General features: G+C 29.8%; 2 protein-coding genes across 3 annotated transcripts in view; one reads left to right on the forward strand and one right to left on the reverse strand.

Annotated features, from left to right (window-relative positions):
• LOC123298992 overlaps window positions 1–26,821 on the reverse strand; it is a 586,059-nt gene that overhangs the window by 175,004 nt on the left and 384,234 nt on the right. The gene's annotated exons all lie outside the window — the stretch shown is intronic.
• Window positions 23,409–25,043, forward strand: LOC123298993. 2 transcript variants are annotated; one of them, XM_044881097.1, is made up of 4 exons: window positions 23,409–23,494; window positions 23,654–23,878; window positions 24,202–24,624; window positions 24,915–25,043. In XM_044881097.1, exons 1-3 carry the CDS (start codon window positions 23,431–23,433, stop codon window positions 24,615–24,617), a joined length of 705 nt encoding a protein of 234 aa, XP_044737032.1. In that variant the 5' UTR covers window positions 23,409–23,430; the 3' UTR covers window positions 24,618–24,624; window positions 24,915–25,043. The 2 variants fall into 2 exon arrangements, with proteins under 2 accessions (XP_044737032.1, XP_044737031.1); XM_044881096.1 differs by lacking the exon at window positions 24,915–25,043 and having other exon boundaries at window positions 24,202–24,820.

Below are 26,821 nucleotides of genomic sequence, written 5' to 3' on the forward strand. Positions count from 1 at the left end.
CACACACATTTGAGCAATTGTATTGTATTTTTCCAATATCTCGTTGAACGCCATATTAGTGTTCAACTATCTGTCTCTGGTTTATCGGCGTAGATAAGTGACTTTTAGTATTCGCACAAAAAATATAGCCGATCGTGGAGATAAAATAACAAGCCCATAACGTGATATTTGTACAAAATTTCGACAATTTGCACGCGTTGGTCCGGTGTGAGTCTATTCATAATGAAATGGCAAGCCAAACTAAAGCAACTGTTTGCTGTAAAATCAGTTATCAAACAAAAGAGTGTTGCCAACTCAAAGATGTGAAACTCCTAAAAATATACCTTTTACAATCTTTTTTTAACACCCGAACTAAAAAAGGGGAGTTTTAAGTTTGCACTAGCTCTTAGATAGTGCGAAATTAGTGTTTCGTACCCGAAAAAACTAAAAAGTTGGCGATGATCTTCAAAATCGATTCAGTTTGGAAAAGGCATGACATATAATTTTAACATATAAATAATTACTATGGAAATGAATGGTCAAATAAACCTGGCTCCATTCATTTTGAAAAGTGAAATGATAAAATAATTCATTCAAAACAATAATTCAAAATAACAAAGTCAACTCAAATATTTCAATTAAAATAATTCCAAAAATTTGTCCCAAAAAATGATAGCTCCCTAAATATCCTTTTCATCTCATCTGATGTCCTTAACCATCACTTTGATATTGATTTAAAAAGGAGTGTTATAAGTTTAAAGTGTTTATCTGTGCATCTGTGTGTTTCCTAGTAGCATCGTAGCCCCTAAACGGTCGAACCGACTTGGTTGAGAACATTTTATAGCTAATTTTCCGAAAATCGGTTTACAAGGAATAAATCGTATTTGTCGGGTTTTTTTTTTTTAAATTTTGTAAATTTCACTTGTTAACATGAGTCATCGTGTTCATGTAAATGAACTTTATATACTATTGTACGACTCATATTGGAAAATTCTGTTTTCTTGTGTACCAAATGAATGTTCGTATGTACACACAATTAATATAAAATTTATTTTTCATGTATTTTCTTTAATTTTTCTTTTATTTTAGAGATAATAAAATACACACACACATACAAACACACAAAAAAAAACATAATAATAACAATACCAGTAAAACACATATCTATAGAAATTTTTCACAGAATTACTTTACACCAACACATTCTAAAAACAAAAATAAAAACGTACGTAATACAAAAACAAAACCATTCCCCTAAAACAGCAGGAAGGGTATTATATAACAATTCGAAAGGGTTATGATTTTTTGAGGCCAGATCAGTAATTTTATTAAAATTTATTTTCTTTAACTTTATTCTGACGAAAAATTAAAATGAAGGTATTTCTGACGACTAGTTAGGAAAAATAGTTTAATTCTAGTTTTGAACGACATCAAGTTGTAAGAAATTTTGTAGAAACTTTGACATTGCAATCCAATCTCTAAAGAAGACATTTTTGATCGTTTGTACTTTGCGTTTTTGCTACAACTTTGAAAAAAAAAAAAAATTAGACATATCAAAATGGGATGTTATTGACCATTTAGTATACGAAAAAACAATAAGCAAAGATTACTTTTTGACGAATATTTAGTCTCTTCATGAAGTGAATTGTACAAGCGGCAACGTTGTATGATTTACTTCTATACTGTGACCATGTGCTGCTTGTTATTTCGTGTGCACAGATAAGCAGTATATAAAAGTAAGCGTTTTAGCGTTGGCAAATTTTTAGGCACAAAACAAGTACTATTTAGAGAACCATATTTTCTCGTTTTCTAATATATACCGTTCGCACTTACTCCAATAGAAACACTAAAATAATTAAATTATGTTTTGAATATCTGAACTGACTATGGGGGCCTACGTCAATCGATAACCTGTTCCTTTCTTAAGCGTCATTTTGGGGAATTTTGCTGGAACAGACCAGAAAATTTTGCAAAACAAGTACAGTATTCCTCATGAATGAAAATTTAAACTAAAAATTTGAAAATTATCATACGTGACAAAACAGATATCATTGAAATCGAAATGTTATATTTTGATTTTCAGGATGAAAATACAAGTTTTGTTTTTCAGACAGCATGAATATATTGTATGGTGGTAGGCGTTAAGAAACAATAACAATGGATACCAAAAAATACAAAAAAAGGAAATATGCGTAACCATTAATGTAATTAATTCCACCCATTAATTTTACACAATACAATAAATATGTGTGGTGGCCTAGTACCTAATTAGGTTTTATTTTAACTAATGTCGTAGTGTTTTTGAACATAGACGAAATCAAATTTATTGTCTAATTAGATTTAAGTGTAAATAAAAGCTTTTCCAAAACAATGTAAAAAAAAAGTTAAAAACTGTAGACAAGAGGATCAAAAAATTAATTTCATTGAACGCGACACATAGATCACAATTAAAATCGGAAATTTCTTTGTACCTTTCTTTCTAATTTGAAAAATAAGAAGAATAGCATATTATTGTATTCATTTGGGGCACGCGGTATGCGAGACCTAATTAATATCGATTCTACCTACGATAAAGTCTTTCAGAAATTCTTTGGGTCCAAGTAACCACAGTCACACGCAATCATGTTAACTTAACTAACGAGTTTAAATTGAACGATTTGAGAAAATAAAATTTTGTAGTAAGTGGAATTTAGGGATTGGCGATGATCTTCCAAATCGGCTAAGTTTGGAAAAGCTTTTCCGGAAAAAAAAATTTAATGGAAAGTGTTCTTAGATATGTTTAGGGTTCCGTAGCCGAACAATTTTTCGGGGGTTCCTTAAATTTTGTAAGGTTGAAATTCCAAATCACTTGTGGAATTGATATCTCGAAAACAAAAAAATAAAAGGAATACAACTAAGTTGTGCTTTATGATAACTAGTTCAAATAATCTTATTTTCACACTTGAGTTGTAATTCGTAATAACTTATTTACTCCAAAATAAATTTATTGAGCTAGAAAATAAAAACATATAGACATCGACAATTATACAATATAGAAAAATACATTTAATGTAACAAACACTTCGAATAAAAAAATAATAGAAACTTAGAGAAATAAACTCGAATATCATCATCCTCTCATCTTGAACAATATCTTACTTGAAATGAATAACAAACACTAATTCTAAAGAGGTATTATTAAATATAGGAATAGTAGTTTAAGGCAGTAAATAGGTAGAAACATGTAGAAACGAACATGGTATATGGACAAATGTCGATTCATCGATGTCATCTTCGGTCAATTGATTGGTCACTTACACCAATGATCTGTCTTCGAGTTGTGTTCTATCTGCTGTAAAATAAGATTATTAATGATGCCACTTAAATGCGAAATTTCTATTTAATTGTTACAAAAATAGCTAATCGAATCGTCTTAAAACATAATAAAATTTTAGATTCTTTTGAAAATTTGGTGCACACTTTTTATAGTTTATTATCTTGAAATATTAATTTCACAATCAGATTTTGGTGTTGTGGCTACGGTGCCCGCTCTACAAGAGCAAGGTCGTCAGTTCAAAACCCTTCCACGTCAATAGATTTTTAGATTTTTTGTAACATAGTTCCACCGAATAACTCACGATACCTCACGCTTTTTTCTTTCGTTTCACATGCGCCGTTTCGTTTTTTTATTTAAACATCGGTTGACGAGTAAAACCGATTGCCATATTTTAATCCAAATACGAATTGGCTGAAACTGAATGGTCATTGAATCATCGGTTATTCCCTCATGAGGAAATCGAGAAAATGTATTTTGTCATGAATTTGAATGAGTAGTTTTACTAATTTTAACGATTTATTCGCAAACCTTTAAATCTGTGGTTTGCAAAAATAATTAGCTTCTTTGCTTCTTAGCGGCATCACTATTGGATGTTCTAACAAACTTTTACAAACTAGCTCGCTTTGATTGAGGTTAGCTACTCTCATATCGTATCGTACACAAGGTAGGTGTTATGGGCACTTAGTTGGACATGAAATAGAATTGAAAAATGGGACACAATAAGGGTTTAGAAGTAGTCAAATAGAAAAAGAATAAAGTGATTTTTAAATGGTCATATTGATGGAATTCGAGAAGACTTTTTCTGTTGTAATAAAGTTTTCGCAGAATTTTATCTATAAATAAAATAATTTCCTGGAAAAATAAGTAACTGGTCTCAGTGTAAGATATAACAGTAATTAATCAGTTTCTTTCCTTGAAAAGGAAGTTCTTTGATTATACCTGGTCTTTTTATTTGAGTGTCAAGTAAGGTTTCTTCTAGACATGCCTTTGTGAAAAAGAACTTTGCAATATTGTTTTTATTTCCAAGAAAACTTTTCATTAAAAAACATTAAATAATTAACATTAATAATTTATATAGTCACTAGTAGCTCGGAACAACCTGCTTCGCTTGTCAACTTCAGTTTTAAATACTAAGATTAATGTGTTATAACCTTCACTTCATATGACGTCACTTACCCTTCTTTTGTTCATAATTTCATCGATTTGATTATTTCGGTTCGAATCGATAATTAAAAGCCCAAGCTATACCCTGGCACGCTTCGCTGTGGGACATAATGGTTGCATAGAAAAGGATGAGATGTATCTACTAAATTTTATGAAACTTGATTAACCCCCGATAATGAGTTCATAACTTTTAAACGACGGAACTGACTTGCATGTTACTAAAAGTTTTTTAATGTGCCCATCATGCCCTTTCATTTGATACCAGACTTGGGTATATTTAAAAATATTCGATTGTTCATCAAAATTTTCACGCCTCACGTTTCTAGTCCTCCCCAAGTTATAAATTGATAAAAACTATTCTTGAAGCTGATTGCATTCCTTTCAACTCCCTACAGCCCAACTAAAAGTAGCCCATGCTCTTTCTGGTCTAGACTATTTCTGTCTTAATTTCAACTAAATCGAGTCAGTAGTTTAGGCGTGATTACATTGCATACAGACAGAGATACTTTCGCATTTGCAATATGAGTAAGTATGTAATAATGTTAAATATTAATAATCTCCTGTATAATCTTCCTTCAGGATATATTTATTATAAATATATAAAATCATATTTCATAGTTATATTGATAGTAAAAAAACAACTATAAATGATTTTAAAAATGAAAAAATATATATGTGCAATAATAAAAGTATATTTAAAACTATTTCTAGAAATATTTCTTGGATAGTACAGATTGATTGATTAGACCTTATACAGTCATGAACTTTAATACACGCTAAATATATAAATTTAAATTTTATAATTGAAAATATATTCGGAGAAATTACTGTCAGCGTATTCAAACATTCAAAATTACTTATCTTAGTTCATCTTAAAAACCCTTCTTTATAATTCTTACGTGAAATTACCGCCAGTAGGTTATGGTTACAGGAATTCTGAGAAAATTTTCTGGAGATTCCCTCTACATTTAAGCTGCCAACACTCTCACTAAGCATTATGGGCATTTTGTTCACGCTAGATTTAAAACATAAATAACTTTAATTTTTCAAATGGTAAATGTGATTGAAACTTTTTCTGTCTTCATATAATTTTATCTACTTTCGAGTTATGCATTTTTCTGATTTTTTCAACCTATCTACAGTTTTTTTAAATATATTTATTTCAAGTCCTTCAGATATTGTGAGAATTTTTCTCATCACGAGAGTGAAAGATAAAAGCAAAAAAATATTAACTTCGGAAATTTTCAGATCTGTTCGTGTACTTTCGTTAGTTTATTATAGGTCATACTCAGTAAATACGGTTAAATTAGTTGAAATGAATTTAATTATTTAGATTATTTCAAACATCAGTCAATAATCAGGTAATCAAATAAATTTTAATTAGCTAGTGGTGCATTCAAAAATAAATTAAAAAAATATGTAGGAGCTATGATTTACAAAGTTAAACAATATTTAATGCGTGAAATATTTGACACATAAGCGGAACGCGTGAGCAAATCTCTCATCACGCGACTGGCGGATGAATTGAAAACTAATGATAATAATAATGTAATTTAACCTCCGTTTCTCTGACATACGCCTATAACAGTCACCCATATCATTATTTGTTAATCTTTATTTATTTAACTACATCCATATTTACAATTACATTTATGATGAGGGTAGAGTCGGCCAATGTGATCAATTCTACCACCCCCATTATAATTGTTCACACTGTCGGTGTCTGGATTCGAACCCGCCTTATACTGCAAGGCAACTTAGGCTCAGAAAACTAATAAATAATTGAAAACAATATAAATTATAATTACTTATTATTGTTGTTCACATTCTAATTATGCACACAATATTTACATCATGGTCCGTTCGACTAATTTTGATATATAATATGTTACATTCAATCGTAAACTAATTATTGACAAATGCTTGTCTAGTAATCTTAATTAAAGAGAATTGAAAAAAATACACTCGAACCAGGACTCGAACCCGGACTTCTTGGATTCATGTCAAGCGCCCTACCAATTAGGCTATTCGAGTTCTAGGCACGAATGCAATTTTTTTCAACTCAATGAATTTTTTACTTTGTTTATCCACTTTATTTATTATTATTACTTATTATTGTTGTTCACATTCTAATTATGCACACAATATTTACATCATGGTCCGTTCGACTAATTTATATGTTTTAATAAATTATATGTTTTATCAAATGGAGTTTGGCGCTATAGTTCATACTGTTAAGACGTGTATTCATATCTCTGTGATAATTTTTGAAATTAAAAGTATTTTCCAATCGTGAAAATTAAATCTTTTCTTTTTTTTTTTTGTCTAATTGTGCTGCTAAGTTTACAAATTAAAAATAGAAAATTTCAGTGCAAAACTTTTTTTTTTTCTTCTCTCTAATTAATAAAAATAAAAAGTGGTTATGTTATAATGTAGACATTTGCATAAAGGTTGTTAAAAAGTCATTGCTGTCATCGCTGTTAATAAACAACTTTATTGTTGTGTGCAATTTAATACTATAATATTTACTTATATTAAATAATATTTACTTGACATTCATATATTTATTTGTTGTGATTGAAATTAAATATCTATATTTCACATTATGGATGGGAAAAAATTAGACATAATTCTGGAACGTCTGCAAGTTCAAGACAAAATTTTGGAACGTTTACAAGCAGTGGAAAATAGTTTAGATAATAGCCTCAAAGAATTAAAGAACATCTGTATTAGTAATCAAGAAAAATACAACTCACTTGAACCCGTTGTCCATAAACATGAACAAACGATTAATTTCTTACTAAAAGAAGCCAACAAAAGTAATATCGTTATTCATGGAATTCAAGAAAATGAAAATAGTGCGTCTGAACTATTGCAAGTATTTACTAATATATGTCAAGAAACATTTTCAATTACGGTGTCGTCGACAGATATTTCTAACATCTTTCGAATAGGCAGAAAACAGAACGACAAAATCCGACCAATTAAAGTTTGTTTTTTTAATTATAAACTGAAATTAGATGTGATTCGCAATAGAACAAAACTCAAAGGTACGAATATATATATTCATGATGATTTACCACTACAAATTCGTGTGGAAAATAAAGAGAAAAGGATGCAACTAAAGCGAAATGAGAGAAAACGTCTTATTCCACAATCTTCCTCCGAAGAAGATCCAGAAAAAATAGTTCAGGAGGATAAAAAAATTAAAAACAATGAAACCGGATCCAAAAAAAAAAATTCAAGGAAGCTCAATGTTGAATGTATTGGAGATGTCACCCCTTTAGGAAGCCAAAAAATTTAAATATTTTGCTGTGGAACTGCGATGGTTTCGCTAATTTCAAGGAATGTTTTGTAATTGATGATAATAGCCCGGACATTATTTGCTTGTGTGAAACATGGGTAACTGGCTCGATTTCTATAGATGATAATTTTTCACAAATTTACAATTATTATTACAGTTTAGCTGTCAAAGAGAAATCGAGAGGTCGAGCCAGTGGCGGTTTATTGATTTTTGTAAAAAAGGGCTTTAATGTCAGGGTTCTTGATACAACAAATTTCTGGTTAATAATTGAAATTAGAATTAATAACTTTTATTTTATTTTAGGTTTGTTTTATTTTCCACGGGATAAAGACATTAAAATTATATTAGATCTGCTGAAAGATACCGTGTCCCAGATACTTTCATGTTCAAACTCGGATAGGTTGATCATGCTTGGCGACTTCAATTCACGTATAGGCAATTTAAATCAAATGGATGAGGATATCTGCTGTAGCTCGCTTTTAAAACCAAACAGATCTAACATGGACAGTAACATTGATTCTAGAGGAAGACAGCTAGTAAGTTTTATGGAAGAAAATGGTATGTATGTTCTTAATGGACGAACCATAAGTGACAATCCGGCACAGTTTACATACGTTTCTAGTAGGGGTAAGTCTGTCATTGACCTTTGCTGGATAAATTCCGGTTTTACCTACCGTATTTGTGACTCAGGCCTTTCTTGCAATAATGATCTTATATCCTCTCATCTTCCGTATCGAGTGACTATCGATGTTGATCTCAATTACCACGAAGTGGAACATGCTGAAAGTATTAAATATTTCCAGTATAAATTTATTTGGGTAGAAAGTTGTTCTGAACAATATAAAAGTCTAGTAAATAATGAATTAGATAAAAAACTTTCAGATCCTTTGACCTTAGATGTATCAGATTCTGATACAATATGTAATTATTTAACTGAGGCTATAAAAAACACCGCAGAAAGTTTACAAATGTGTAAACGTGTATGCATTGGGGCTGGAGCAAGAGCGGACTCTAAGTCCTGGTTTAATACAGACTGTCGAAACCTAAGAAAAGAAGTTCGACGAGCACTGCGAAGATGTAGGAAAGATAAATTTGCAGAAGAACAAATCCAAGCATATCTTGATACAAAAAAAAATTATAAATCATTGGTTAAAATGACAAAACAAAATCATTTGCAGGAATTATCAAAAAAGATTATTAATAGTCATAATCCTAAAGAGTTCTGGGAAGCCATTCGTCATTTTAATTACAAGTCTAGGCCAGTTAATCCTATAGATGTGCAGGATTGGGAAAATCACTTTAAATCGTTTTACAATGTCGATTTTCCTTATGAAGTAATCCCTAATCTGCTAGTTACTAGTCATAACCCCGAACTTGACCGTAATATAGAATTAGAGGAATTAGATAGGGTTTTAAGTAAATGCAAAAACGGCAAGTCCCCTGGTGTCGATGGGATTCCCTATGAATTTTTTTAATTTATTTCACTAGAGGGAAAAGAATATATATTAAGATTTTTTAACAATATACTTATTAATGAAAAAATTCCAAATAAGTGGGCAAATTTAAAAATGATTTTACTGCACAAAAAAGGCGATCCCAATAATTTGAATAATTATCGTGGCATTTCTTTAATAAACACTATAGCAAAAGTTTTTACTCAAATCTTATGCAATAGAATCAGCAACTGGGTTGAGGAAAACCAAATTTTACCGGAGACTCAAACGGGATTTCGAAAAGGACGAGGATGTGTGGACAATGTATTTATCCTTTCATGTGTTATAGCCAATCACTTAAGGTTACCGAAAAACAAACTATATTGCGCTTTTGTCGATTTTAAATCGGCATTTGACTCAGTTGACCATAATCTATTGTGGCTAAAGTTACAAACATTAGGAGTATCCCCAAAATTAATTAGAATAATAAAAAATTTCTACGAAAACGCTAATATGATTTTGCAGGTAAATAACAAGTCCCTCAGTCCTATACACGTCACAAAGGGTGTGCTTCAGGGAGAGTCCCTTTCGCCCTTACTTTTTTCTTTGTTTTTAGCTGATTTCGGAAAATTTGTGATTTCGAAAGGAGTAGGAGGCGTTAATATCGATAGTCACACCGACATAACTGATTTATTTTATGCCGACGATTTAGTCTTATTTAGTTCTGCTCCTCACAAACTACAGAAAGCATTAAATGCACTGGAGGAGTATTGCGATAAGAATAAGCTCACAGTCAACACAAATAAAACGAAAATAGTAGTATTTAGACGCTCCGGAAGATTACCAAACAATCTACAATTTTTTTACAAATCAAATACCTTAGAAATTGTTAAGGAATATAATTATTTGGGTGTTTCTTTCTCCTCGTCTGGAATGTTTTTAAACGCAGCTAACAAAATGGTCAGTAAAGCTAACCTAGCAATGGTCAATTTAAAATCAATTATTTTCAGAACCAAATCGCTATCTCTTGATACTATAAAGCAATTGTATTCCTCACTAATATTAAGTGTCCTTCTTTATGCTGCGGAAATTTGGGCACTGAGGTACCCTGATATAATTGAGAAATGTCAAGTTAAACTTATCAAATCTCTGTTTGCTCTAAATATTACAACACCGGGTTACATTATTCGCACGGAATTTCAACTTCAAAAAGTAATTGTTTATACTTTCAAGCGAGCTCTCAATTGGTTACATAAAATATTATCTATGCCCAATGACAGACTCCCTCGCATATGCTACAACAGATTACTTAATCTCGATGAAACGAATAATAATTGTATAAAACTTAACTGGGTAACTCAAATTAAAAATCTTTTTATCAGTATTGATCGAGAGGATTTGTGGCTTACGCAGAATATCGGATTAATTAAAAGAAATATAAATGTATTTGTAAACGGTTTATATAATTTGCACCAAAATGACGATATGAAGCGTATTGTTGATTCGAAATATAGCCCTATGTACCGTTTAATTAACCACGCTCAAGACAACATGTCACTTCTGTGTTCGTCAATCAAGAAATTAAGAATACTGTTTCAAGTACGAACAACAAACGATGTAAGAATCAGCTTTTATTGTAATGGAAATGGCTACAAATGGTACCCGAACGAAATTTGTAGTATTTGTAATTTGGGCAAGATGGAAACTTTGTACCATTTTCTAATTGAATGTCCCATTTACAGTGGACTACGACTCCATTACCTGAAAAAGTACATGCAAACGTTATCCGTAACGATAGAGCCTGAAAATTTTGCACCGCTCCTATTGAATGTCGCCAATCTTGATCACCTAAATAACTTATGCTCCTTTGTCGAGGGAGCTTTGCGAACACGGTCATTCATCTTGAATGAGTGAACTCTAGTTACTCAAATTTTTGTGTCTTTTTCCTTTATGCAACAGATTAGTAGAATCCATTAAGGCCTTTTTCGTATATATTTACTGTACTTTTTTCTTTTTTTTTCTATTTTTATAATGTTAATACTTTTTTTTTTTTTTTCTCTCTTTTTTTTTTAAATTTTTGTATCTATATGTCAAACTTCTTTGTAATGACGATTGTCGATTTACAAATAAAATATCTATCTATCTATCTATCTATCTTATCAAATCCAAGAAATCACTGTGTATGTATACCCAGAAAAAACCACTATATACTAACATATTTTATGTGTGGGGTGTAAAAATTCCATCACTACCATATCCATATACTTATAACTATAATACTTACTCCATATCGTTCGTTCGTTTTACATCATATTTCAATAAAAAATATAAAAAATATATAACTATAGTGTATAATATTGAAACTAAGTACTATGAGGATTGTTATTAAAAAAATATGTAATAATGGCTTTTTTTTTAACACACCAGCCATTAAATTCTTTTTTCTTCGTGACCTAAATTTATTTTCCAATGTTTTAGAGAGAAGCTCTATTATATACCATGTGTGTTTGTACCATCTAGGCATATACATATCTGTAGTATGACACAATACATCCGTTTAGTAATGCATCTAAGCGAGAGGTATTATATACATGTATTGAACATTAGTTGGAAGACGCTTGGAGAGTGGGAGTTTTCAAATCAATTAATAATATTTGTATGCAACAAAACTCCCACTCTCTGCATGCATACAACAGAAGATCTGTCGTATCGTATCTGTAGTCTTACAACACATGTATATAATACCTCTCGCTTAGATGCATTATTAAACGGATGTATTCTGTCATACTACAGATATGTATATGCCTAGATGGTACAAACACACATGGTATAGTAGAGAGTACTATTTCATTGATGATAGTGGGAAAAAGTATAGAATTGTAAAAAGAATTTTAGATATTTTGTTTATCATATTTTTAGGGATGAAGATTTTTAAAACTTTTTTTAATTTATTTACTATATGGTAGTTATTTTGACATCAGACTGCTTAGATAAATATAGTACCCCTTCAAAAAAATCGAGAAAACGGGAAAAAAATTCTTTTTTTGGAATTTGATGAAACTCGGTAGATGGGGTAATTTTGATCCAAAGGTATAAAAATCAGGTTAATTTAATGATTGAATGCAGAGTTTCTGAGATATCGCAATATTTGGATCGATTTTAGTCCTAATTGACCAGTCAACAAATGCACCCGATTTTTGTACTTTTTGGATCAAAATTACTTTATTTACTGAGTTTTATCGATAAATAAAATTTTTCGGTTTTTTTCGCAATTTTTTAAGGGTACCCCTTTAAAAAAATATACCATTTGAAAAATAAAGGTTAATTATGTTTTAAATCAAGCTTGGCCAAATGTTCATATTAAAACATATATATAACAAGTGAAAACAAACAATTGACTGAGTTAATTGTTGAAATACCATGTATAGACAGTGTTGATGCGCAATCGTTTGTTTTTTTGACGTCACGTAAATAACAAATGATATTCACTTTTAAATAGACACACACACAACTGATATTCCTATATTAATACATACTATAAAATTTGCACCTAATTAACGCTCTCACGGGTAAACAGTGATGTTTACGAAAAAATGTTTCAAACAAAAGTTGTTTAATTTTTGATAAGGAACATTTTTTACATTTAAACTTTTGTTCTATCTCTAATGGTTTACAAGATGGGTCCTACGGCCCAAGACCCAATTGATCTATGATGCTCATTTACGAACTTGACCTCACTTTTTACGTCCTGAGTACGCTGTAAAAATTTCAGCGCGATATCTTTTTTCGTTTTTGAGTTATCGTGTCCACAGACAGACGGACGGACGGACCGACGGACAACCGGAAATGGATTAATTAGGTGATTCTATGAACACCTATACCAAAATTTTTTTCGTAGCATCAATATTTTTAAGCGTTACAAACTTGGGACTAAACTTAATATACTATGTTTATTTCATATATACATGGTATAACTAGAATCCACTTTGATGTAAGGAGAAAACATTCAGTTTTCATTTCACGACGTTTCATAGTAATCAATGCTACCAACAAGATTTATAAAGAGTACGAACATAGCTACCTACACATTCCTACGTACATACATTAGAATGCATTAAATAATTTTATAATCCTTAAGGGACTTAGATGTTCATTAAGTTGGCTGTATTCAGGAATATATTTATTATACATGTAATTTCAATTCCCATAACTAACACTGCATATGTAAATCAGAACAGTTTCTTACAGGAAAACTTCTTAATTCTTGAAAACTTCTTGAAACAATAAAATTGTCTTGAACTAGAGGACAGAGATCGTATCTTACTACTTTTTAAATACGAGAATTCTCAGAGTCGGGGAATTTTCTTTCAAGAGGCTGCCTGATGTTCAAATAAGAAAGTATATGAAAAATATTTCAAAAATTTTGTCGGAAACTCGAAAGATCAAGAAATTTTTATTCAAATATTTCCTTTTTAACATCTCAGTATAGACATGTTTTTCCTTACTTTCTATGAAAGAGTAGTTCATGCTTTTGAAGGATTTTTTTTTTTGAGAAAAAGATAAACAGCTCTTAAAAAATTTAATAGAAAGCGTGATACGATAGTTTTTGATTTTTAAATATTCTATGTGGATACTTAACGGTTAATATCATTTTATACGTAGCTTAGAGTAGTTTCACTGTACTGTATAAGAGATATCGATAATAAATAAGAATTATAAACGTTTCTACGATGCCAATATGTGTGTACACGAAGAACATATGTACACGCTGAAATTACATAAATTGGAACAAGTAAGGTACATTCTAATTGTATTCATATGCACAATATTACATACAGATAGCGATTAGAATGTTTTGTGTGTGTTCAATTTCATCTGTTTAAAGCTGTAAATGTATTTCGATGTAAGATTAAATAAATATTCTTCGTAGCAATGTAAAAGTAATAAAATTAATTAATCAATAAGAGAGAGAGAAAGATAAAATAACGTATGTTATTGAAATTGTTTTAAGTTGGTATTTTATTTACAATTTGTATGAAATTAATTCTCGATTTTTAATTCGAGAAATTTTGTTTATCTCCAATTTCGATATAAGGTAATTTTGACCGAAAAAGTACAAAAATCGGTACAAAAATACCAAAAAGACTCCCCTACTAAAATGTTCTACTGGCTTTTCTTAAATTATATACCGAAGACTAAAGTCACCACATAAATACCCCCAAGATTTAACAACACACCAATATTAAACAGTTAGAAGATTAAAACTATTGAAATGTTTGAAGACCCTTTTATAAATAATATATACAATCAAAACTAATCAATATACTTATTTGGGTTTGGATGGAAACTCCGTAAGATTTAAAATGGAAATTGTTTCAAATAAAATTTTATCAAGAACTTATAGCAACATATATCTCTTTTGAACACCAAATTTTGAACAATAACACAATAAATATATTATATGATATAAGACAGAATACTTTATACCCACTTTTGTCTTATATTCTATAACATACTTGTCGAATAAAATCTTCATTGGTATTAGAAAATCGAATCGAGAATAGATACAATATCATACCAGAAAAATCGATCCAAATATTGGGATATCTTAGAAACTCTGCATCCAATCATTAAAGTAACCTGATTTTTATACTTTTTGGATCAAAATTACCCCATATCCACCGAGTTAAATTTTTTGCCCGTTTTTCTCGATTTAGGCAAACGGGTGACATTGTGACATTTAATAGGTTATCGAATTTTATTGTTTCTAGGTTTTTAAGGTAATTCACTTGATATATAGGCCAATATAATTACGGCTTGTACGTGTTGCTATTGGTAACAGATCAGAAGGAGTTTTAATCTTTGGAGAAGGGTACTCACATAATGGATCTACCGAATCTACTCGCCCGGAACCGAGTATCGTTTTTCTCGAAAATTATTCGCCATATATTCAAATGAACCCGATTTTTAAATTTTTTGGGTCAAAATTACCTTATAAACTGAGTTTTATCAAATTCCATGAAAACAAAATTTTCTCGATTTTTCGATTTTTTTCTAAGGGGTATTATAAAAGAAATTAAGAAATTTCCAAAAAATCGAAAAATGTTTAATGTTTCCAATTTCGATGAAACCCAGTATATAAGGTAATTTTAACCCCAAAAATTCAAAAATTGTATTCATTTAACCCTTAGACGGATAAATTTCGAGATAACTTCAAAAATCGATCCGGGATACCGTTTTTCTCAAAAATAATTCGCGCAATAGTCAAATGAATCCGATTTTTGAATTTTTTGGATCAAAATTACCCCAACCACCGAGTATCATCAAATTCCAGAAAATTATTTTTATTTCCTTTTTTCTCGTTTTTTTGGAATTAAAAATTTTTCGTTTTTCGAAGAATAGATCGGGGTAATATTGCCGGCAATTCAAAGTTCCTTTTTTTATGAATATTAGTGTATCTGTATAGAAATTTGTGTGAAAGGATAGATAGATACTTAAATTATATTGTGAAACACCCCAAGGGATCATATCTGATGGCAAGCAACCAAACTAAAATGAGAAGAAAATGCCTTTTCCTGTATTTCAATATTGACGTAGGACCCAAAACATTGAATATCTAATATTATATATATTTTGTATCTAACAGATAGACAGAATACCTACTTACAAATAATAATAATAATAATAGTTTATTTATCGTGATATTCATATCGTGATACTATTCGAAGGGGTACTGAGTGTTTCGAAGTCTTTGTAAATCGAATAGTATCATAGCTACAATCTTTTTTTAATAAAATGGTTTCTTTATAAAGGATATTTTTCTTATTCATTGTGTTGAGATTTACTTTGTGGAATTCCATATTAAAATTAAATCAAATGAAAATAGACAATGGACTGAGTTAATTGTTGAAATACCATGTATAGACAGTGTTGATTACTCTGTCACATTACACATACATACATGTCACACATATATAGCTGATATTCCCATACAATACATACTATACAATTTGCGCATAATTTGCGCTCTCACGGATAAACAGTAAAGTTTACGAAAAAATGTTTCAAACAAAAGTTGTTTATTTTTTCATAAGGATCATTTCTCCTATTTAAACATTTGTTCTATCTCTAACGATTCAAACGGGCCATTACAAAATGACCCAATTGACCTATGTTGCTCATTTACGAACTCTACCTCACTTTTTACGCCCTAAGCACGCTATAAATTTCAGCTATATATCTCTTTTCGTTTTTGAGCTATCGTGATGACAGACGGATAGACGCCGGACAGACGACAGACAGACAGACGGACAGCCAGAAATAGGCTAATTGGGTAATTGTATGAACACCAATACCAAAATTTTGTTCATATCATCAATATTTTTAAGCGTTACAAACTTGGGACTAAACTTAGTATACATACCTTGGTATATTTCATATACATATGGTATAACAACAAATGTTATATTTGTATTACTTTTATTTATTTTTACATAATACACTATTTAAAAAAATTTTCAAAAGAAAAATTGATTGTTTTACATGTATTCGATCTATTTGATCATCTTCAGAACATAGAGTTAAAATTAAAAATTTTACAGGTTTAGATAGGTACTGTTTGCTTATTATGTAATTACAGGTAATAGAAAACAAGTTAACAACTTGTTCAATATTTTGTTAAAAATACCTATTATTTTACTAAAATTATTTTTATTTACAATCAAAGTCAAGTGAATAAAAATTATTCTAATTATTTAATAAATTTTTTTTTTATTTTTCAAAAATTTGTAAATATGTCAAATGTAATTTGTATAAATAGCTATTATAAGTAAATATTGTCAAATTAATTAAAATACATGTAATATGTAAGTCGTATGTGGAAAGCTAAAAATATTAGTAGGTGAAGATTTGTGTTCATAAATGTTAATTAGTCCATTTCCGGCTGTCTGTTCGTCTGGCCGCCTGTCTCTTTGTCTGCCTGTGAACACGATAGCCCAACACGAAAATACATCGATCTGAAATTTTTATGTTGTGATTAGGACGTAAAAAGTGAGTTCAAGTTCATAAATGAGCAAAATAAGTCAAGTGGGTTTTGGGTCCGAAGGATGCACCTTGTAAACCGTAACAAATAGAACAAAATTTTAAATGTAATCAATGTTTCTTATAAAAAAAAAAAACAACTTTTGTTTGAAACATTTTTTCTTAAACATCACTGTTTATCCGTGAGGGCTAGAATCATCATATAGTATGTATACAACTATCGTATATATTTTCAATTTAGACTTTTCATATCATATGGATGTGTTCGTTTGTTTATAGCATAACTATATCCACTGAGGAAGTGAGAAGAAAGATTACTATCTTTATTTACTTACATGACGTACATTGTTCATGCATGGTATTTCAGCAGTTAACTCAGTCAATTGTTTGTTTTCACTTGTTTTTAAATATGTTTACCATAGTGTTTATCGTCATCCTCACAGACAATGTCTTGGAAAAAGAAAACTTGTTAAATTTACAAAAAAAAAATGGTTTCATATTTTTGGATTTAAATTATTTTGGTGCTTCTTATAGACGACAAGCATATGCTATAATTTTTCTAAATTTTTTCATCAAAATGTTAGCATGGGCTTGTAGTGGGCTTGTATTAGAGATGCATCAGTTTCTTTTCTTTGAACTATTGACCTCGAATTTTCGAACATTCTGTATATTGACAATTGATATGATATAAATGATGAGTTGACATCATACACACAAACCAACACTAACCAAATAACATTTCTAAGGGGATTATTATATTTGCCTACCTTAAAATACATTATCATATTGTTATTATTATTCGTGTTTTGAATAAACTGAATGTGAAAATACCTTACAATTGATGATACTGTAACCTTTTCTAGAAAATGTATGTGCTATACCTACCATTGACATCAATTTAATAACGATCTGTTGTTATAAAACAATAGCGGTACAATTGAAGGTCAGATAAAATTGTTATTATTTATGTTTTTGAGACAGTCTTTGTTAATTTAAAGTATTAAAAGTGAAATTTAAATATTATTGTTTTGGCAAATCAGGGTTTTATACGAGAAGCTTAACCAAATTGGCCTTATCAACAAACAAACAAGTATGTTGATCAAAGGCGGGGGTCCATTATCACTTGCAACATGCTGTAAGTTTAGAGGTAGTGCAAGTATGATCTTAAAAATCTTTGATCTATGACTGAACATCCATCCTTTTCCAAAATGTGGAAACTAGGAGTGGCTACTGATGGTCGTATTATATACCTTAAGTCCTACTATTTGCTTGACGATCATGCCTTGTCGTTGGTAGAGATTCTAGGGTACAGACTGTCTTATTTGGGTTCGTCTTTTCATTAAAGATACATAAATTACCAAATTTTCGGACAAGTTAGCGAATCAAGAAACAATTTAGGTTATTTTCATGACAACATGGACGTTTTAATAAGTTGGCCTGGTTGCTGCTCGTTCAATTTTGGTCAAGAAATGAAATATCCCATGAAGTTTTATATTACACCGATTTATTAATATATTTGAAGTAAAAAAATATTTTTTAGAAGTATGCTCAAAAAGAAAGGAGAACAATTTTAGCTAAAGTGGAGTAAGACAAACCTCAAAATTAACTGTTATTCATTTGCCAAAACTCCTGTAAGAATTACTGTAAAACGTGAAATTTAAGTGTTTTTGCAAATACATATTCTGATTCTTATCAAAATCACTTGCAACGAAATCATAATCATTATTTAGAAAACTTTTCTTGAACTATATAATTTGATTTGTTTTTTCTTTAGAATTCATAATTTTCAATTTCAAAATAATGCGTTAATACTTGCCAAAAAAAAAAAAAATTAAAACGTACAAATGTGTTGATCAGACATCTATGGCGCCTTATTCCCTACCCTCGCAACTATTTACATTTTTACAGCAAGAACAAAACAAAGTACAAACTTTCACTTTACTATCCATCGAGGCAAAATATAAAATATATAAATTTTTTTTGATGGTTCCAAAAAATACATTATGTTTGTTTATTGTGAAAAAATAGTAACGGAAAACAAATGAAGCTTTTAACAGAATAATGGATGTTTGAATATCAGACAAGAAAAAAATAGAAAAGAAACCACAATAGTTTTTTTATTTTTTTGGATGTTGGTCGGTCATCACCAATTGTGTATCTGGGTGGAAAGAATATGAAAAGAAAATTATATTGTAACTATAAAGATATTATATTTTGAAAGATTTTTTATTTAGGAATGATGTATGAAGGAATTTTTACAGTACGTCTCTTGAACATCTTGGAAAGAAAGTTGAAAAAGTGCTAAAAATGCCTAAAAAAGATCATGTATGTGCACAACCATCTCATACCTTGAGACCCAGTTGACATAGTGTTAACTCGATAAGCCAGAGGAGTTCGACCTTCGTTTGAGTGCTTCTGGGTACCTACTTTTCATAATATCTAACCCCTGACTCCCGAGAATTGCTAGCAGTATACAGCAAAACATGTTCGATCGAGAACCTTTGGGCAACTATTCTGGACTAGTATGTCGGTTTTAGTGAGTGCACACTTGCAAAAGCAACCAAACGTATTTGGGCTCCTGAAATCATCTTGTATATATTTTCTCTAGCCTAACAAATTCCATGATTTACCCCCCATTTTCAAGCTTATCCAGCTGACTAATGATGAAAAATAGTTCCATGGGCTAAAAATGTACCGTTTCTCTTAATTTTGAGATTCAAAATCTCAAATCTGCCAGAATAACAAAGTAAGAGTAACAAGAATGAAACAACTTTGAATGAAACAGTTTTTATAGATGTTCTCCTAATACTTATTTCAGGAAAGGTCACAGGCTGCTAGCACACGGATATCGCACATGAAATTCTTTACGGATCGAGCTAGTTTGGTTAATATTCTGCTAGCCACGGCTTTATTTCTGCAAATTTCTAAGAAAACATTCACGCTTTTTATTAAATAACTTATCATGGCGTCGAAAAAATTAGACGAATGAAACATTTCGATTTTCGATTATTCAAGATAAATTATTTTTCGTGTAAAAACTGAAGCACAGGTAGAGAAATGAATTGCGTACTTATCTATCTCATTCCAGGGAAAAAAAAAATTTATTTATGGAGTACAATGACACAAATCCATAATCTATTTACCATTTTTATCGAATATACAATAAAAACATCGTTCTAAGAACTCATAATATAATCTTTTATTCAACTTTTGCTGTATGTAGTTTACTTCCTTTATCATCTCATTCCAATCGAAACATAATGTACAAAAGTTTATCATCAACAAATCAAAGAAAAACTATATTTATTTGAAGAAAATTGTGGTGTTTTCCTATTTTCTCATCATTTTCGTGTTAGTTGGTTATACATAGACACAAATTATTACAAAATTACTTTTACTTTTTAACAAATAAAAACAATTTTTCTCATACTCCGATATTTATATTTCAAATACGAACTGTTAAACTATTTTTCTACAAAATCTGTATGAACCACTTTCTGGGGGCTTCGTTGTGAAATAGGAAAATATAACATTTATGATTATTTTCCTTTTTGTGAAGTGAAAACTTATATTCGCATCGTGCGTGAGTTTTATTGGAGGCGTTTCCATGTTAACGATACACTACTTTAATTATAGAATTGCATGGATGCATATATAAGTGTATGAATTACATTTATGACTTACATTGAAAATTTAATAGTATTGTCTCACAAATTTAAATAATTAATTATGATAATTAACATTTGAAAAATAATATTTGTCCAATTTGATTTCTTATTTTCACAATTTTTAATACATTAAGTTTAATTAATTAGTGTTTTTCAATAATTTTAGTTTGACATTTTCTACAACATTAACATGTAAAGAACTGCAAATTAGTCATAGCAGCCTCCTTTATCGCCAAAATTTTTCACTGGAAGCGCTGGCATCGATTTTATTGTACCTACCATGACTACGAAAACAACGAATAGGCGCGTAGGACGATATATATGTAACTAAATAATAACTTTTGACGCATTTTTTTGACACCAAAACTTGCCCGATTTGTTGAAAATATAAGCAAAAAACTACTTATAAATTTTCAGTTTTGTGTAGTATACAATGTCCTAGTATTGTACACTGTTGTGTTGTATTGTACAAGAGCCTAGACTTGACTCTAACCATTATGGATTTGACTAAAACGATTGTGCTATTTTAATTGAGTATTTATTCGATTAAATAAATAAATCTAATAATGCATATTAATAATACCTAGCTAAATTTTTTTTAAAATAATATAATATTGATTAAAAATATTGATAAACAATTGTTCTCGTCTTTTGTTTGTAATATAAATAAATAATATTTGGTTGGTGTTTATAATATTTAATATTTATAAAACAATAATTATTTTATAGGTAATAAATAATTTATTGAATTAGATATCAAACAAACACAATTATATTTTAAAACAATTAAAATTGAAATATAATATGTTTTAATACAAATACACACAAGCTAATAAATAATATAAATCATTTTTAGATTTCAATATTAATAAAAATATGTTATTAACGTCATATCACCTCTATATACAAACTATCGAATGAGGAGAAAGGTGTCGAATAAAGTCGCTTTACAGAATTTTTCAACCACGACTATCAAAGAGATTTGTTATAACTTTAATTATTGTGTTATTTAAGTTTAAACAAAAGTCACGGTTCATCCGCGATTAATTGTAAGAAACAATGTCTGATTTGAAATGGTAGGATAATGGTAGTTAAGAGAAATAATTCTTTTCTTAAGATACAGGGAATTAAAATTTGGGAAGAAAAGGAGTATTCTTGTGAGTATTGCCAAAACATCCGTTGTGAAAATTTCGAAACATGACAGTATGAGATAAGAATTTTTCATAATTTATGGTTGTAGAGTACGAAAACCAGAGGTAAAGATATGGGTATGCTATTACACCGTTTCGAGGAAAAATCTCTAGCAATATTGGCTTATTGCAAGGATTTAAAGATGCCACACGTCATAACGTAGCTTGTATATGGAAGTGAAAGTAATATTGTATGAATAATAAAATATGGAAAATTAATCAATAAATACTTTATTTTGTTTGTGGAATGAGATTTGGCAAACAGTTATTATATTTCTTTCGTCATATAATATATGGTCAATGGTCCCTTTTTTTCAGGCGCTGGACAAAATCAGCGAATTTTATTTCCAATGTTTACGAATTTTTCTTTAGTATGTTCATGAAAATCAAATTCCAAGGTAATTTCAACTCAAAAAAATAAAAAATCCACATAGTAATTCGATCAGACGAATGGTTTCCAAGACATGATACTGCACGGTTTCCGGATTCAAAAATATCGAGTTTGAGTGACTCGAAAACGTTTTACTGTGAAAATAAGGGCGTATATTTTAGGGTTCAAATTACTCTAAAAATGATTTTTATAAAAATTGGTGAAAGCAAATTTCTCCAGATTTTTATGCTTTTTTCAAAGGTATTCCTTAAAAAAATTAGAAACAATCGAACAAACTTTTTTCATTCATTTTCCAAAAGAACGAAAAAGCCACATAGCGATTGAATCAGACGTATTGTCTTTGAGATTAACTTACTCAGACTCTGAATTCGAAAATCTCGGTTGAATAAAAAACCGCAAGTAAAACAGACCCAATAATAAAATACCAATTTGAAATATCATTTGAAAAAAGTGAAGCGACTATAATTTCGCAATTGAATAAATTTGATAAATTATGTGTCAAAAAATATTAAACAGCTACTATTTTTTGTCTTTCAAAAATAATTAATGTATCGTTTTGTTACGGAAGTTAATTATATATCTCCATTGGAAGCGCTGGAATGTATATATACTAAACAGTCAGGCGTATCGACCAGCTGTGCGACGAGTTCATCGATGTCAATATAGTATACTATACAGGGTGATTTAATAAATTTACTATAGCGATATTTTTTAGTTCGATTTTTAACTCATTTGATGATCGAAAAAAAATTAAATTTCAAAATATTTCATCGTGTGTCCAAGAATTTGATATCTTGGGAAAGATCAAATTTTTTATGTTTATAAGTAAAATTTAATTTGAGAATATGTAATTTGATTTGAGATATAAAACTCCCAATTCTATATAAAATTTAGTTCAAAAGTTTTATAAATTTTAATCGACTTCGAAACAGTTTAAATCAAACAATGATTAATTTTTTGCTGCTGTTCGTTTTTGGAAATCTTCTCGGTAACAGTTTCGCAATTCAAAGTAAGTACAAGATATGAGAAACGATCGTCTTTGAAGTAAAATTGATTTGTGACACAACAGCGAAAAATTTGAATCTCAGAATTTTTATGGTTACTTCAAAAACGATTATTCCATGCATAATAATCTTAAAAAATTGTATAATTTCAATAAATTTTTTAGTTAAACAATGTAGATTCGCGCTCAAAGAAGGATATCCAGTAATAAAATGTAGGGCAAATTGCGAAAATGTAATGCAATTTTCATTGAATACAGAGTCAGGTTGTTGCCAATGTGAGAATAATGACGAAGTTACATGTCACTTTCAAAAATGTAATTGGACCTCGAAACCTGTATGGATGACATCGAATAAATTGGATGAAAAATTATATAAAATAGAGATTCGCGGTAAGTTTTGAATTACATACAAGATTTCGATTTTTCGCTCATATACTTAATGCCCAAAATCAGACAAAAATCAAATCGTAAGTTAGCAACAAAATAAGGGTTAAATATTTTCTGGTTAAATTATGAAATTTAGAAGAATTATTACCATATTTTAGGCTAATATTCTGATGAAAAAACTTCTCGGCAAGGATAAAATTTAGGACTCTATTTGGTTACTATTCAGAGAAATTGTTTGAATATCAAAAGTTAGGAAATCCTGTGTTCATTTCCATTCCTGTATTCATGCTTTATCTGTATTTTGACTAAATAATTTTGCTTTTTAGATGCCATGTGTATTCCATGGACCCGTTCAGAAGAAGGTGCCATACAATGTTTGACCCAATGTGACAAGGGTTCTAATTTTTCAATGTCTGGCTATTGTTGTAATTGTGCAGCATGGAGTATGGCCTATTGTATAAAAGGAAAGTGCGCTAATGATGAAACTCTACCAGAAAATTCAAATACCACAGCTAATGAATCTCAAGTGGTTGCCTCTAGTCCAAAACCATCTACGCCTGAAGTGACAAATGAAATGGATAGTATTGAAAAGTCAACAGAATTAGTGACTGAAGAAGTTTTAAAAGACATTGACGATGATGAAAATTTAGAAGAAACGCGAAGAAAAAGAAGACCTAAAAAGACTCAAAAAGGAAAGAAAAAAGAGATTAAAAAAATTATTCAAAGTATTGACTTACTGTAACATTCAGGTTCGTTAAACAGAAGTCCGAGGAAATTTTAATGATTTACTTTCCTTCTCCCCGACTTTCAATCAAGGTAGTCATTTTTGAAGGCAGCAGTCAATCTTCGTAAATATGACTTTTGCATGAACATGATAATAATTTCACTCTAAACTTCAAAATTGCGCCACCCCCTTATTGAATTATCTTGACCCCTAATTGTATTTGCCCGTTACTATTTAAATTTCCGAGAATTTATAGCAAAATTTATCATCTTTTTTTTTACGAACCTACTATAGTATTTAAATTTCTATATACAGAAGCAGTAGCAGATAATCGGTGCCAGATTTTTCTAACAACATTTAAATAAGATGATATATTGAATAAAAGCAAAAAAATTGGAAGTCTATGCACTGCTTTATTTCCATGGCGGAAATATGATGACCAGCGAGTTATCTTAATTTAGTTGTATGTTTGTGTTTGAGCCAAACATTATTTAAAATCATAATTTTTTGTTTTCGTGAATGTAAAAGTTATTTGGTATTTCATTCAATAAATTAGAAATGAATGAATTTCTGTGTTGGTGTTATTTAATATTTTCTAAATATTTCATATTCTAGAAATATGCAACTTATTTCAATTTTTTTTAAATGTTAATAAACGCAGAATATTTTTAGATGAATGACCTGAAAACTATTTCTAGTTTATAAGTGTCACTATCCTATGAAATTCAATTTTTATCTCTAAATGTAATGAAATTTTGAAAACCTTCTAGGTTTATTTCTCAAGAAGAGGTACTTGACAAAGTACCTCAAATAAGTGCATTTAACAGTCGAAAACGATCAAAGTAATCCTAAATATATGAAAAACACTAAAAATTAAAAGCCTTCATAAAATTAGTGCGATAAATTTTGTGCGATATGAATTGTCATTTGAGTTTTAACAATCGAGTGGGCACTAAAAAATAAACAGAAATTTTGCATATCGTTTTCTTACGAATGTGGGAATAGTTTTGCATCACACAAATATCGAACTGTCTATTTTGTGGGTGACAATACCATTGATTTCAGCAATCGTTGAATTCATTTTCGAAATGGATGAGTTCTATATCAGATTAACAAATCTAGCAATTCTATATACGGTGAAAATCGGTTGTAATGACATGGGTTATAACATAAATATTATCGAAGATAATAAATGAGAACTCTAGGATATGTCGAAATAAATTTCGATTTTTGCCCCAATTTCCTAGATCAGTTTTTTGTATTTTTAAAATACGTATTTTCGACTACCAAGTAGTCATCATCAGTAAGAATTAGCTAGTGAATGTTACTCTTTGCTAATTTGGTGGCGGACTGCAGTTTATTTTGGAACTCATATATCGTTTGTATCAATCGTCATCGGAATTAGTCAGAAATGTCGACTGACATGTGCACATTATCGCTTGTAATGACAAATTTTAATGACCCCTTCAATGTTGTTATAGCTGATATGTGAATGTATTTAGAAATCAAAAAATGTATAAATTTCGAAATATATAACGAAGAAAAAACAGTAACATAAAACACATATTAAAGGAATACAATTATATTTGCTCTGGATCAGCTTATTTTAACCACTAATGGTCTATAATAATTTATATGATATCCTACATATAATATACAGGACAAAGGTTTATGTTCCTATCAAACTTCCCAATTCTACAATAGGTTTAGTTATAATAATAACAACAGAAACATTTGGATTGGGATATTAATGCTAGGAATACATACACATATAAGGGTTGGACAGAATGAAAAGGTATATAAATATATATGTATAGAAATTTAAACAAAGTGGTCTATGCAAATTCTCATAGTTCCCATTCTTGTTTAAAAAGATATTAAAATCTAGAAATATCGCCTGGGCGACACATTCTCGATTACATTTCCAATAAAAAAAAAACTAAAAACAAAATCGGTCCATCCGTTTAGGAGCGCCGATGCCACAGACAGACACACAGATACACAAACATGTTAAACTTATAGCAACCTTTTTCGGGTAGTACCCTACTACTTTTTTAGGGCTTACTTTCATATTGAATATGTCATCCCGAATTCAGTCATAAGACATGATTCTGGAATATTCAAAATAATTTTACTTCGTTCGGGTATCTAAGTGTAACTTACGATTACTAATGTATGCGTTACGACTGAGCTTAATTTTCTTAACATATTTTTAGTATGAA

The sequence above is a fragment of the Chrysoperla carnea genome, chromosome 4, assembly GCF_905475395.1.
Source record: "Chrysoperla carnea chromosome 4, inChrCarn1.1, whole genome shotgun sequence".
Taxonomy (NCBI): domain Eukaryota; kingdom Metazoa; phylum Arthropoda; class Insecta; order Neuroptera; family Chrysopidae; genus Chrysoperla; species Chrysoperla carnea.

Excerpts from the sequence above, each read along its gene's own strand:
- LOC123298993 (XM_044881097.1), top strand. The coding sequence starts at position 23,431 with ATGATTAATTTTTTGCTGCTGTTCGTTTTTGGAAATCTTCTCGGTAAC. Across the intron at positions 23,495-23,653 it reads TAACAGTTTCGCAATTCAAA|TTAAACAATGTAGATTCGCG; the intron begins GTAAGTACAAGA and ends TAAATTTTTTAG. Across the intron at positions 23,879-24,201 it reads ATATAAAATAGAGATTCGCG|ATGCCATGTGTATTCCATGG; the intron begins GTAAGTTTTGAA and ends TTTGCTTTTTAG.